This window comes from Acomys russatus, chromosome 14 (genome assembly GCF_903995435.1).
Source record: "Acomys russatus chromosome 14, mAcoRus1.1, whole genome shotgun sequence".
Taxonomy (NCBI): Eukaryota; Metazoa; Chordata; class Mammalia; order Rodentia; family Muridae; genus Acomys; species Acomys russatus.
Window position 1 is genome coordinate 45,600,526 of NC_067150.1, and position 15,705 is coordinate 45,616,230.

A 15,705-nucleotide genomic window follows, 5' to 3' on the forward strand; every position below is an offset into this window, starting at 1 on the left:
TTCCCTGTCTTTCGCTGGCTGTCCGTGTGTTGGGAAAGATCTCTCAGGGTCTTCTGAGGCCACATGGCGGCCTTGAGGAGGGGTGATGAGCAGCCGAGGCCTGGGCCCAAGCAGCAGACCTCCCAAGAATAGTGCTTTTGGGCATGCTTAGGGGTTTTCTCCAAAGACGACTGGAGGGAGAAGGGGGTGGAATCTAGAAACTTCTCAGGCTTTAAGAATTCCTGCCCTCCCCCTCAGTCTGACCCTGACTATGCCTGTCTGGGCCCTGGCAATGCCCACGGGCAGAACAGCAAGAAAAGGAGAGGAGGCCTGTTTGCTATTTGCTTGGGCGCCCCTCCTCCGCACTTGTCTCCTCTGGCTTCTCACCCCCTTGCTGCCCGCCTGCCTGTCCCTCTGAGCTTCTGGGGCGCCACCACTACTGTCCCCAGCCCGCTTCGCCAGACGGATCTAAAGGCAGCTTGACTCACGGCTCTGCCACCAGCCCACAGCTTGCGCGAGGCTATAAAACGGGCCACTGCGGAAGGAGGCCCAGTGCTGCCTCACGTTGTCCAGCCTGAGCACGCAGACATGACCTCAGCCGCAGAGCGAGGCCAAGGGGCTACAGGCTGGGGGCTGCGCGGCGCCCTGGTGGCCGTAGCGCTACTGTCCGCGCTGAACGCCGCGGGCACCGTGTTCGTGCTGTGCCAGTGGCGCGGGCTGAGCGCGGCGCTGCGGGCGCTGGAGGCGCAATGCGGCCAGGAGCAGCGCGAAGACAGCGCCCTACGCGCCTTTCTGGCAGAATTGAGTCGTGCACCGGGCCGGGTCCTTGAACCACCCCAAGACCCCACAAGCGCAGCGCGCAACAAGCGCAGCCACAGCGGAGAGCCTGCGCCACACATCCGCGCCGAGAGCCAGGACATGATGATGATGATGACCTACTCCATGGTGCCGGTAGGCAGGGGCTCGTCCTGTGCCGCCCCGGTCAAGCCGGGCAGCGGGAGGTGATGGGAGCTAGGATCCCCTGGCCAGGGGCAAGGTGCGGGAAAGAACCTTGCGTGCAGATGTGGCTAAGGAGGTCATCCTGGCAAGCTGCGTAACTCTTTTGAGATCAGTCTGTTCATCTGCTGGTTCTAGACAGGGCAAGCCTTCACATCTGACACCTTCTGAGTCTGTAGGTAACTGAGGGGCGTGAGCAGTATTAAGAGCCTTTCCCAACTTTTGACACAAGTCTTCTGGGTGTGAACTGATCCACAGCAGCAGCTCCCTGTGGCAGAATCTCTGAAAACAAAGAGGTGACTTTTCTTAAACAAAGGATTCCTTTGCCTGGCACAAGCTAGCGGTCAGGCTTTCCATCTGGCCTGGGTTCATCCCCGTGAGACTGCAACCAACCTGCCCAGCTGGATGCTGGACGTTGGTCCTGGCTCTCTCTCTCAAGCCGTTCCAAATGGGAGGAACTGGTGTAGTGTAACTTCTATTAGCGTGCGAATATGGACTGACAAGGTTCTTAATGTGGTGCCTGTGGGTTGCATCACAAGCTCGGAAGAGTGGAAAGCCAGATTGCTGGTGTGTGAGCACTCTCATAACCGTGTGCTTCCACGGAAGGCTCCAGCATTAATCTTTTGTTTTTTAAATCATCCTTCTTTCCTTCCTTCCGTCCTTCGACAGTTCCATGTAACCCAAGACGGCCTTCAACTGCCTGTGTAGCCAAGGGCGACCTTGGACTCCAGGTCTTCCAACTCCTTGGTGCCAGAATTGTAGGCATGTGTCACAACACCTCTGGGCCTCTTTACACCTTCTAAGCTGTCCCTCGCACATTCCCTTCCTGAGACTTAAGAAACACTACCCTAAAGGAAAGACTTTTAAAGAAAACAATCCTTTATTCCAGTTTTCAGGTGTTGTGCTTTTGTTGATTTAAATCCAGTGGTTCCCAACAGGGACATTTAGGTCACATTCCTGTCCCCCTTTCCGTGCCCCACTCCCTTTTCATTCACTACAGCAGCTGTGGTCTTATTTCACTTTATAATTAGAACATTTTCAATTGTCACCCCAAGCCCAGAACATGTTGGGAGAGAAGTCTACCTAAAACATGGCTGTTATTAGAGAAACTTTACAGATATCATGTGTGAGCTTAAAGGCTTTTAAAACTACACATACGACACACTTCAAATGCGTAGTCTGAGAAAGGCTGAGTTTTCCATTTCTGGCTTCAGGTTTTCACTCAAGTAAACATTTTAAAAAATGAAGCCTAAGCAAAACTTTAAAAAAAAAAAAAAAAAAAAAAACAGCCTCTGTAAGATAAAGAGGAGTAGCTTGGGGAATTCTAGAGCACTCTCTCGCCTCTTCATTCTGCATTTTAAGGGTTTTTTAAAACCTTCAAAGAGAAATCCATCTGAGAACCAACACTTTATACCTCTAATCCTGCTTTTAAGGTAGACGATTTGGATCCAAATTGCAGCCCATCCAGTCACTAATCTAAGAGAATGACCTCATTTCCATGTCGCCCTGAAAGCTAGATTTAACTCCAGGTGACCTGGCGGCGCAGCCACCTGCTGCAGTCACAGATGAGAGCAGAGACTGCAGCTAGAGGCACCCACTGATCTCACATCTGCAGTGCAGGCGTAGTGACCCAAGAGAGGTGCAACAAGACCCGAAGGCAGCAATCACACTGATGGGTGTTGTCTTTGTGCAGATAGCCCAGGAGACATGGGTGTCTAAGAGCACCTGCAACTTTGCCGTGCACAGAAGACTCATGGGAGTGCTGTGCGGTGCGGGATCTGATTCAGATGGTATAACACAGTGGGTCTCAACCTTCCTGATGCTACGACCCTTTAGTACAGTTCTTCACTGTATGGTGACCCCGAACTATAAATTATGCATATTCATAACTGTAACTTTACTGCTGTTACAAATTGTAATGTAAAAGTCTGATATGAAGTCACGATCTCCAGGTTGAGAGCCACTGCTGGTCTGAGGTGTGAAATTCTGAATGGCTACTGATACCAGTGCTGCAGGTCTGAGGGCCACCACGTTCTGAGTAAAGAGGTCCAAGAACACTGGAGCCATCAGAGAAACCTAAAAAAACGTATCGATGTTTAGATCAGGCTGAAGTGTGGCCTGGGATGGAGAGTTCCTAAGGATGGGCAGGCAGCTGGGTTAAATGCTTTCAGTCCCCATCTGGTCTTGCTTTAAGCAAAACAACTAATTTCACTGCTGAAATGCTTTGTTGTTTTATTATAGCAATGCGCTTTTCATCCTCGCAGATTTTTTCTTCACTCTTTGCTTTTCTTACAACAGAGAATTAACCCCACAAGAAACCAATTATTAAAAAAAAAAAAAAAAATCACTGGGACCGGGCATGGTGGCGCACACCTTTAATCTCAGCACTCGGGAGGCAGAGGCAGGTAGATCACTGTGAGTTGGAGGCCAGCCTGGTCTACAAAGGGAGTCCAGAACAGCCGAGGCTAACCCAGAGAGACCCTGTCTCGAAACAAACAAATAAATAAACAAACAAAACAACAACAACAAAATCACTGGGCACCTTAAATAGACTTGCTAAGTCGTAAGAAATCTTAACAGTTAAGAGAATGATCTAGAATAAATCATGGAGGTAGACGTATCTACTATGATTGAAATACCCATGCATCCCTGGGGCCTTTTTCTATAGCATCAGATTATGATGCTGCAGGGTCTCTCGCTGAGACTCCATGTTAGAGTCTAAGAACAAAGAGCAAGCTCTATGCAGATTAATGCCGGCATTTTAAAAAAACCTTCTAGAATGGTCTGTTTATCCATGATGAGCTCTCTTGTGGCTTTTTTCTGTGCTTTTGGGTGAAACAAAAAGTACATCAGTCAGCATGGGCGTTCTGATTGGCACATTCTGTTTGTTTGTTTGTTTGTTTGGGTTTTTGGTTGGTTGGTTGGTTTTGGTTTTTCAAGACAGGGTTTCTCTGTGTATCCTTGCCTGTCCTGGACTCACTTTGTAGACCAGACTGGCCTCGAGCTCACAGTGATACTCCTGCCTCTGCCTCCCGAGTGCCGAGATGAAAGGTGTGCACCATTGTTTTGGTTTTTTTATCAGTAGTTATCACTGAAGTACAGCTAATTTGACATAGAAAAGCATATTAAAAATTTTGTAAAATCAAGTGCACATTTTGGAGGAAAAGTGTTGAGTGATGGTGGGCAAAGCTTGGGGAGCAACTGGCCTGGCCAGAAAGAGGACAAGGGGTCTGGGAAACCATGGCGGGGAGGGGAGCATTGGCCTATCTCCTCCCTTCCTGTAGGGCACACTGTTGTCCCTCTTTCCCACAACCCTTTGTAATCATCTTCTTTCCCAGAAGAATCAATCTGACCCCCTCCCCTTCTCTCCAAATGCCCCTCCCTCTCCTCCTGCCTCCTTATTCTTTATATCTTACCTTTACTGACACACTTTCAGTTTGCTCTGCTATCTTCTCTGACCCCAAATGTAGGGCATCCAGAAGAACTTTCATAAAAACATCAAAGTAGCATAGGAAACCTGCAATGCTCAGAGGCTGGTAAGTGTATCTCTACAGTGATTGTTAGCTCTGGGTACACTTCTACACCTAAGATATCACTCAAACATTTGAGTACCTCTCTAACAAGAAAGTCACTTTTTTTCCTTTCTATTTTAAAATCAATCCAGTGCTGGATGGTGTTGGTGGCACACACCTTTAATTCTAGCACTTGGGAGGCAGAGGTGGGTGGATCTCTGTGAGTTTGAAGCCAGCCTAGTCTATAAAGTGAGTCCAAGTCAGCCAAGGCTACACCGAGAAACCCTGTCTCAAAAAAAAAAAAAAAAATCCCAGCACTTGGGAGGCAGAGGCAGGCAGAGATGTGAGTTCAAGGCCAGCCTGGTCTACAAAGGGAGTGCAGGACAGCCAAGGCTAATAGAGAGACCTTGTCTTGGGGGAAAAAAAAGTAAATCTAAATAATTTTCTGAGAACAAATCTGATTAAACAGTGTTCACATACTACAAAGGACATTTGATAGTGCTTAAGACCTACAGGAGATTGATATTTCAGACAGGCTTTACCATGCCATAGGCTAGCCTAGAGCTCTCCCTCCATCTGCCCGAGCCTACTAAGCAATGAGACTACCATATCTAGGTCTATGTTTAATTTTCTGCATATTTAAAATTTTTTATTTCATGTGCACTGGTGTTTTGCCTGCATGTATATTTGTGTGAAGATGTTGGATCCCCTGGAACTGGAGTTACAGACAGTTGGTTTTTTTTTTTTTTTTTTTAAGATTTATTTATTTACTATTATGTTTACAGTGCTCTGCCTGCATGTACACCTGCAGACCAGAAGAGGGCATCAGATCACATTACAGATAGTTGTGAGGCATCATGTGGTTGCTGTGAATTAACTCAGGACCTTTGGAAGAGCAGGCAGGGCGCTCTTAACCACTGAGCCATCTCTCCAGAATACCCACGCATTCGCCCCCCCCTTTTTTGAGACAGGGTTTCTCTGTGTAGCCCTTGCTGTCCTGAAACTTGCTCTGTAGTCCAGGCTGGTCTCCAACTCAGAAATCCACCTGAAAATACTATCGTAATAGTAATTATAGACCCAGTAATAAACATTACTAAGTCATACTGGTATTTTAACGTCAACAAGCTGATCCTTCACCACAGCCTTCAGACCCTTCTTCATGAATACCTGAGTTTTGCCTAGGCACTAAGAAAGGTACACTTCATTCTTCCATATCCATCAAATCCACATCTACAGATGCAATCCAGCACACATCAAACATGATAAAATAAACTGGGCAGTGGTGGCGCACGCCTTTAATCCCAGCACTCGGGAGGCAGAGGCAGGCGGATCGCTGTGAGTTAGAGGCCAGCCTGGTCTACAACATGAGTCCAGGAGAGCCAAGGCTACACAGAGAAACCCTGTCTTGAAAAATAAAAAATAATTGAGGCGGTCTCTCTCTCTCTCTCTCTCTCTCTCTCTCTCTCTCTCTCTCTCTGTGTGTGTGTGTGTGTGTGTGTGTGTGTGTGTGTGTGTGTTGGTCTGTCTGTCTCTGCCTTGGTTACCCTCCACCTCATTCTGTGTCTCTGTGTTTCTCTGTGTGTGTGCATGTACCATGCTGGGATTACAGGCATGTTGCTATGTCCAGCTTTTTATAAGGATTCAAACTCAGATTCTCACCTTTTGCTCAGCAATCACATCACCAACTGAGCCGTCTCTCCAGCCCTGTTTACTTTATTTTTTGAGACATGTATCATGTAAAAAAGCTGGTCTCCAACTTCATAGCTGAGAATGGCCTTGAACGTTGTGACCCCATCTGCTTCTGCCTCTCAGGTACCTGTCACCATAATTGTTCCTGTATTAAATATGTAGATTTTTTTCTTGTCACTATTTGCCTCGCCATGTTTTCAAGTAGGGTATGCACACCTTACCTGAAAATACTGTGCCAGCTGAGCATGGTGGCGCATGCTGCCTTTAATCACAGCACTCGGGAGGCAGGGGCAGGTAGATCGCTGTGAATTCAAGGCCAGCCTGGTCTACAAAGAGAGTCTAGGACAGTCAGGAGTACAAGAGGAAAAAAAGAAAAAGAAAAAGAAAAAAGAACATACTGTGCCATCTTACACAAGAGACTGGAGCATCTGTGGGTTTGGTGGCAGGAGGTCGGCTGACAGCATCTGTGGGGCAGCTATATAAAAATTGACGCGGTCATCTAAGCACATATGGAAGAAATGGTGGGTCAGGACTGCACATCTGGAGCCATGAGAATAAGAAAATGGTGTTGGCCAAATGAGTGGCAGAAAGCCATGTTCCCACAGAGCTATGAAAAGGAAATGAATAAAGCTCACTTCTGGGTTGGTCTAGTGTCTTTCCAGCCAAAGCAGCAGGGCAGTAGGAGGAAAGCCTGATGAACCTTATGACCAGAGGACGCTGCCTTCCGGAGCCCACCCATCATCTGCTCTCCGTCCTCACCCCACCACCTCCTTGCCAGTCCCTAACCATCACTGTGATCGTGCTGAGAATTAATGGATTTTTGTCTTGGAACTCAAAGCCACATAAGCCCTAAAAAGTACTTCTTCACCCTAGTGAGGCATCCTGTCTGCAGACCAGCCCACCTGGACCCACACTCCATGACAGGCTGAGGATGCCTGACTGTCCAAGGCTGGATTTGCAGCCCTCAGAACCTCCCAACGCCATTGTCCCAGGACCTTGAGGCCCCAGGGACCTATCCATATTTGGAATAACACAGCAGCCTTTCTTCATTGTTGGGTCCCTACCCAAACTGTAAGCCTGAATGATCTTGAAGACACGCAAGTCAAATGGATTCTTGGCTGGGTAGCTGTGTGACCCTAGGCATCTTTAACTTCTCCAAGCCTCAGTGTTCTCATCTGGAATGCCTGTCTTATGCAGTTTCTAGAAATTCTGAAGTTAATATAAAGAGTATATTATGTAGTGTCCAAGTCGGGTCTTCAGTAAGTAGTCATTATTGCTATTTGCTGTTGTGTTGTCTTGTTTTGTTTATTGTTTTTTCAAGACAAGGTTTCTCAGCTGGGTGTGGTGGCTCACGCCTTTAATCCCAGCACTCGGAGGGAGTTCGAGGCCAGCCTGGTCTACAAAGGGTCCAGGACAGCCAAGGCTACACAGAGAAACCTTATCTTGAAAACCCAAAAAGAAAAGAGACAGAGTTTCTTTGTGTAACTTTGGCTGTCTTGGACTCCCTTTGTAGATCAGGCTGGTCTTAAACTTACAGAGATACTCCTGCCTCTGCCTCCTTGAGTGTTGAGATTAAAGGCGAGCACCACCACCGCCTGGCTCATTACTGGTATTTTTCAATCTCTGGGCTGGGCATGAAATTCAGTGGTAGAGCTCATGCCAAGCATGTGAAAAGCCACTATATGCAACTCTATTCCCAGAAACTCAAACAAGAAAAAAAAGGGGGGGGGGCACTACTTTAGTCTACTGAGGCTCCTGTGACAATATACTGGAAACCGTGTTGTGGGTTCTTTTGGTTTGGGTTTTGGGTTTTGGTTTTTTTTTCTTTTTTAATTTATTTAATTATTATGTATACATAATGTACACCTGCAGACCAGAAGATCTCATTATAGGTGATTTTGACCCACCATGTGGGAATTGAACTCAGGACCTTTGGAAGAGCAGCCACTGCTCTTAACTTCTGAGCCATCTCTCCAGTCTGGTTTTTTTTTTTTTTTTCAAGACATGGTTTCTCTGTGTAGCCCTGCCTGTCCTGGAACTCACTCTGTAGACTAGGCTGGCCTTGAACTCACAGAGATCTGCCTGTCGCTGAGATTAAAGCTATGCACCACGGCCTGGCTAAAACTGGGTTCTTTTTGTTTATTTGCTTGCTTGCTTGCTTGCATGCTTGATTTTTCTTTTTTCTTTTTCTTTTTCTTTTTTTTTTTTTCTTTTTTTTTTTTTAGGTTTTTCGAGACAGGGTTTCTCTATATAGCCTTGGCTGTCCTGGACTCACTTGTGTAGACCAGGCTGGTCTTGAACTCACAACAATCCGCCTGCCTCTGCCTCCTGAGTGCTGGAATTAAAGGCATATGCCACCACACCCAGCTTGCATGCTTGGTTTTTCAAGACAGGGTTTCTCTGTGTAGCTTTGGCAGTCCTGGACTCACTTTGTAGACCAGAGAGCCACCTGTCTCTGCCTGAAACTGGGTTCTCTTAAACAACAGAATTTTACTTTTCACAACCCCAAGTAGTTGGGAAGTGTAGGTTCTTTGTGCAGCATATTCAGTGTCTAGTAGACCATACTGCAATGCCCTTTAAAGACAGAAGAAATAAGACAGCTTTCTGATTCTTCATTTTGCTTTATTTTTTAAATTAAAATTATTATTATTATCATCATCATCATTATTTTGGTTTTTTGAGACAGGGTTTCTCTATGTAGCCTTGGCTGTCCTAGACTTGCTTTGTAGACCAGGCTGGCCTCGAACTCACAGCGATCTGCCTGCCTCTGCCTCCCAAGTGTTGGGATTAAAGGCGTACGCCACCAAGCCTGGCTCTGAGTCTTCATTTTGTACCATTGCTGAATGTGGTGGCACACACCTTTAATTCTATCACTCAGGAGGCAGAAGCACATGGATCTCTAGGAGTTGGTGATGAGCCTGGTCTACAGGGAGGGTTCCAGGACGTCCAGGGCTACATGGTGAGATTCTGTCTCAAACAAAACAAAACACCCATTATATTTTATAAGGACATTAACCTCACTCTTGAAGGCTTTGCTTTGGTGTCCACCATGTCCACCCCACTGGCTCCTATTATTTTCTCATACTATCACCTTGCTTCAGCATAACAGCTGGGAGGCAGGAGTTAGAAAAACACCCAAAGCCTTAGCTAACTGGGAGACCTCTTGCCCTGAACTCTGAGTTTACTGTTTGCTCCCAAGTGCCTTCAGCACTCCCGGTGTCTATAGTCTACCTTGGGGAACCATGTGGCCTCTAGAAGCTTGGATTAGCCTCAAAACAATCTAACTCTGCATGTCACTCAGCAAAACAGGGACAAGGGGACGACGTAGCTAAATGATAGAGGGTTTGCCTCATCGCCAGCACCACCAAAAACAAGCAAACAAGTAAATAGCAAATCAGAAATAACCTTCGTATGGCAGCAAGACAGACTTCAAGTTGCAGGACTTCCTGGCTCCCCACCTTTCTGTATGAAGCAGTGACAGGTGGGGCACCTCTGAAAGCCACTGCTACCTTTCCTGTTCTTCTCCTCTACGGGATTTTTGTTGTTTTGTGGTTTGTTTGTTGGTTGGTTGGTTTTTCGAGACAGGGTTTCTCTGTGTTAGCCTTGGCTGTCCTGGACTCGCTTTGTAGACCAGGCTGGCCTCGAACTCACATCAATCCACCTGCCTCTGCCTCCCTGAGTGCTGGGGATTACTAGCATGGGCCACCAGGCCGGTGCAATATGTACTTCTAAAAAAGAAGAATAACTTCTTTTGGGGGGGGGGTCTTGTGTACCCTAGGATATAATTGGTTACTAAGGTGGGAGTCAACAGAACAATAGTCATTGAGACAAAACACTTATGTAGTTTAAAAAAATTGTCTTTAACTCAGAGACTTATTTTTTTTTCCTTTCTACATTCCTCAATGTCCCTACACCACCCCCATCATCAAACAAGAATCCTTGGCTAAATCAAGTTGACATTCAAGCTTAATTTACATGCATTTTATCTGCAGACTAAAGGTCGGGTTGTGTGAAAGAAGCTGAAGCTCTTAGGTTGTGATTCTGCCACAAAAAGAACATTTTCCCAAGCTCATTAGTTGCTTTTATGTAGCTCGTTGAGTTTTTAACAGCTCTGTGTCTTAAATAGATATAATTTGCTTCCAGTTTAACTGAAGTTCAGGACGCAATTTTCTTTACTGAAAGGTAGAGTTAAAACAAAAAGACCAGCTGAAGATCATTCAAAATGCAATTTGTGAAGTTTGTTCTGAATTCAACCCAGCAATCCCTTCATTTGCCACTCATAAAGTTTCCTGTGTTTGCTGAACTGCTGGCAATTTTGGGAGCTCCAAGCTAAGAACTGGGGAGGGCTAGGACTGAGTTATGGGTAACTGTGCCCAAGGTACAATGCTGGGCAGGGGCTGCAAAGCACTTCCACAGTTTGTTTGCAGTAACTCATCAGCAGGTGATGGGAACAGTCTAGAATCTCATTCATTAGAAGCGAGAAAAATACCCTTTCCCTTTTAAGAACACTGGTATCAAAATCTCTGAACAAGAAGATCTTTGAAAATAATTTTTTTGTTTGTTTGTTTTGTTTTTTTTGAGACAAGGTTTCTCTTGTAGTCCTGGCTGTCCTAGACTCATTTTGTAGACCAGGCTGGTCTGGAACTCACAGCGATCCGCCTGCTTCTGCCTCCCGAGTGCCAGTGCTAGGATTAAAGGGGTGCGCCACCACTGCTCGGCGGAAAAAAAAAAAAATGTTTTGTAGTCATGTGATGAGAAGGGGGCCCATCGGCAACAGAGAAGCTCAGTGGCTGGGCATGTAGCTGGTGACAGAGTCCTCACCGGGCTGTGCAGGGGCCCCAAGTTTAATCTCTAACACTGAAGAAATCACTGCTGTCACGGAAGGATGGTTTGATGAGCCTGGGCAGGAAGAAAGGCAGAGAGTCTGAAGTGCAGGTGGTGACTGGAGTGTCTAAGGGCTGGGAGTGAGAGAGAAGGAGTCTGGCCATTCCTCCCTAAACTGCAGCCCTTGAGCTGGAGAAATGGAATCTAGGTTGGGTGTCTAGGCTAGAAGAAACATTGGATTTGCACTTTTAAAAATGAGTTCACTCAGCTGGGCGTGGTGGCGCACACCTTTAATCCCAGCACTCGGGAGGCAGAGACAGGTGGATCGATGTGAGTTCAAGGCCAGCCTGGTCTACAAAGTGAGTCCAGGACCCGGGGCAGCCAAGGCTACACAGACAAACCCTGTGTCAAAAAAAAAAAAAAAAAAAAAAGAATGAGTTCACCACCCAGCATGGTGGTACATCCCTTTTGTCTCAGCACTGGGAAGGCAGAGGCAGGTGGATCTCTGAGTTCAAGGCCAGCCTGGTCTACAAAGAAAGTTGCAGGACAGCCAAGGCTATTACACAGAGAAACCCTGTCTCGAAAAACTAAAAAATAAATTTTACAGCAACAACAACAACAACAATAATAATAATAAAGCTGGTGAGTGTCTGGGGGCTAGTGGGGCCTCTTTATCAGTGAAAGTCCTAAGGAAGATGGCTTCCCAGGAAAAGAGACGCTGTAGCCAGAGGTGTGGGTATAGGCTTGAAACAAGAAGAAAGCTAGGAAGTTATTACATTAACTTAGGCAAGAGAGGACTCCTGTGTGATTGGGGTGGTAGAATTAGAGATACTGAGAGAAAGGGGTGTATTGAAATTGGTGGCTGAACAGAAGGAGAAAGAGTCACTTCTCCAGATCTAGTCAGGGGTTTGGGAGGGATCAAAGACAAATGAAAAGGGATGCAAGTGGGCTAGTTCAGAAACGGGAGGATTCTGGGTATGCTTGCCAGTTGAATGAGACCTGAAATAAAATAAAATAAAATAAAAGAGAAACCTGTATGAGGAAGTTTTCAGGGAAAGGAGACCGCCTCAGTTCCCAGAGGGCCTCTGTCTTTCCTATGAGAAAGATCCTTACAAATATAAAATAATCTCTTAAGATGTAATCTGAATAAATTATTTAAATAAAATAAATAAATAAATATAAATGATCTCAGTGGAAGTGGACTTGACAGACACATGCATATGCCCCAGGTTCAATCCCCAGCACACACCACACAAAATCTAGATAGTAAAAGGCAGGTTCCCATGTGACTGCCTGGCTAGCTGTGTGACCTAATGTCAGATATCACACTATGGTTTATAACAGAAGCAAAACCACAGCTACAAAGTAACAACAACATAATTTTATGGCTGGGTATCACCACAACATGAGGAACTGTATTATAGGGTTGTATCATTAGGAAGGTTGAGAACCACTGCTCTGAAGACAAAAACAGAAATATTTGACAGAAGGGCTCAATTATATAATCCATGCCAGGACCACAGACACCTCTTGGAACTCACTATATGTCCAAGATTTTTTTATTTGGCTCTTTATTTAAAAGGAAAATAAGCCCGGTGTGGTGGCATATGCCTTTCATCCCAGCACTTGGGAGGCAGAGGCAGATGGATCACTGAGAGTTCGAGACCAGCCTGGTCTACAAAGCAAGTCTAGGACAGCCAAGGCTACACACAGAAACCCTGTCTGGAAAAAACAAAAACAAAACCAAAAAAGGAAAATAAATTTTAGCTTCATTTATTTCTTCTTCAGTGTTCTTCCTTAGTAGACTTTTTTTTTTTTTTTCATTTTCATTTTACAAAACTGCTTTGAGTTTGGAGAGGGGAAGGTGCGCATGCTAGAAGTAAATACAGCTTAAGAGCAGAGTACTTGTGAAGCACACCGTGGATTCAACACCCCCATTCCCCGTACAACACCACCACAAACAGAGAAGGAGAAAGAGGAAAAAAAGGGGTTTTCTTTCTTTCTTCTTCTTCTTTTTTTTTTTTTTTTTTTTTTTTTTTTTTTTTTTTTGAGACCGGGTTTCTCTGTGTAGCCTTGGCTGTCCTTGAACTCCCTCTGCAGATATGGCTGACCTCGAACTCAAGAGATCCACCTGCCTCTGCCTCCCACGTGCTGGGATTAAAGGCGTGGGCCCCACTGGAATCTCACTTGCATTTTCTGATGAGAAGAATGTTATCTTCAGCTTGCTCCTCCATATGAAATGTAGCCTTTCCCTCTGCCTCGCTTTAAGAATTTGTTGAATTTTATTATGATGCACCTTGGTGGTCTTTTCTTCACAATTGTGTTTGGTATTTATTAATCATGTTGGATGTATTTATTGGTTTGTGGTTTATAGTTGTTTTTAGAAATATTTTTCTTTTTTTTTTTTCTTTTCTTTTTCTTTCTTCCCTTCTTTTTTTCCATTTCTACTTGAATGATTTTCTTCTTCCTCCCACGGCGCCTGGTTTCCTGATTAGCCAGTTTTTTGATATCTCACACTCAGTGGCCTTCTGGGGTTTTTTTTTGGGTGTGGCATATGTGGAGAGATGTTCTGTCACGGTACTTGGGCTTGAAGCACTCCTGCACACACCACTGAGATTTTGAACTGTGAAAAGCAGTTAAAATAATTATTGTCGGCCGAGTGTGGTGGTGCACGCCTTTAATCCCAGCGCTCGGGAGGCAGCGGCAGGCAAATCTCTGTGAGTTTGAGGACAGCCTGGTCTACGCAGCGAGTCCAGGACAGCCAAGCCTAAACAGAGAAACCCTGTCTCAAAAACCAAACCAAACAAACAAAAACAGAAATACAATGCTCAGTTTTGACCAAAGGCCAGGCTTTAGGGTGCGACTTCCTGAACTCTGGCGGCACCAATGTTACTCCAAGTGCTTGAGGAATGAATACATTCCTTCCCCAGTTGAGCAAGTGTTTCCCAAATCCCTTGTATGAGCACACTACTGTTCCAGTGCTGCTAATGTGGATACCCGTGGACTGGTCAAGCAGTCCCTGTCAATAAGAGCCTAGCCAAGGAGCTGGGTAACGGTGTAATGTCACTGCTGAGATGTCACTGCCCGAAAAGGAGGAGGATTCCAGGCAGAAGGAATGACAAGAAGATGACCAGGGCAGGCTCATTTGAGCTGACAAGTGCCCAATGCCCGGGCTCCACTGATTTTCTTACAGGGCTAGGACTCAGCACGAGCTGGGACCACGCCTCCAGAGTTGCACTGTTGAGCCTTAGGCCGGAGGCCGGCTCCCTCAGATCAGATCAGAATTCCAAGAGCGTATTATGACTATGGAAACCAGTTCACAAGCTAAGAGACTTTATACCAAAAAAAAAACAAAAACAAAAACAAAAAACAAAAAACCACAGTCTCAACTTTACCTCAGTCTTACCACAGTTTTAAAACATAAAGAAATAGTCTGACTTTTTTCATTACCCCCTACACCTCGTGTGTGTGTGTGTGTGTGTGTGTGTGTGTGTGTGTGTGTGTGTGTGTGTGTGTGTGTTCCACCTCCCTCATGCTGGGGTTACAGGTGTGTGCTACCACACACAGTCACACATTCTCTTCCAAGGCGCAAGAAGCTCTTTAAACTGAGTTATCTACAGCTGCTTTGTTTAATTTCATTGACTCCTGCTGCCAAGGACAGGGTACACTCTGTATTCAATGTTTAAAGCTAGGTTTGAGGAGGAAGAAGTCAGGAAGATTTAAGTTTCAGTTAGGTGGCTGGCCTTGAGTTTCACTTTCTCTCTCTCTCTCTCTCTCTCTCTCTCTCTCTCTCTCTCTCTCTCTCTCATTTTTAACTTTTTAACAAAGGCAGACTGCATGCTTCCACTGGGATTGCAAGTTTTCTTCACACAGTGGCCACGTGGAAGAGCCTGCCTTTCTCAGCCAAGCCCAGAATCCTTGTCCACAACTTCAGACATCCAGGTGGCAGGCCGTTTCAACATCTGTGGTTTGAACCTCCAGTTAGAAACAACTCATTGTTGTAGCCTTTTGTCTCCAGCCCAAGGAATCTGATAAGGGCAGGCTAATTACCAGATGCTGGGGGCTTTTGTTTTTGGGGGTCATTTACACACTCGTAATAGTAATTTACACAATTAGGAGCAATCATAAAGAGTGTTCCTTGTCTAAGAGACATGGGACTAAGTTGTATTTAGTGGCTTTTTATTTCCATTTGGGGGTGTTGAGACAGAGATTAGGGGTGTGCTCCAGTCTGGTCTCCTGCATAGTGGGCAAGCATTCTGCCAACTACGCTACATCTCCAGCCCCTCAATTGGCATTTAAACAATGTTACCCTGAGCAAAGAGCAGGTATACATGGGAGAACTTCAGAGATACCCTGGTGGGGCTCACTGCGGTATGGCATGGCTTGGGGGGGGGGGTTCTTTGCTTCTCTTACATAACAGTATGCCAAAGCCACTTTTCCAGAACGTATGTTCTGATCATCACATCGCTGCTTTTCCTATAACAGGCCATCAGTATGACACCTGTTATATTACGGTTGGTTGTCTCACACAAACCACGTTGCAATGAGCACTCCAGTCCAGAAAGCCTTATACCCTTTCCCTATCAGGAGCACGTGATGACTAACCTCATAAATAAGCAACATAGCACTGGATCATAGCAAGTGCTACCAAGATAAAATAAAAGCCAGGCAAGGCCAAAGGAGTATCTGGGTCGGTCCTTTCATC

The 15,705-nt window shown here is 45.7% G+C and overlaps 1 protein-coding gene across 1 annotated transcript in view; it reads left to right on the forward strand.

Annotated features, from left to right (window-relative positions):
* Nucleotides 1-385: 385 nt before the first annotated feature.
* Gldn (gliomedin) overlaps nt 386-15,705 on the forward strand; it is a 41,469-nt gene continuing 26,149 nt past the window's right edge. Inside the window, exon 1 of the mRNA XM_051156470.1 lies at nt 386-930. Within this exon, the coding sequence (XP_051012427.1) occupies nt 568-930 (363 nt within the window). The 5' untranslated portion in view covers nt 386-567. The remainder of the gene's footprint in view (nt 931-15,705) is intronic.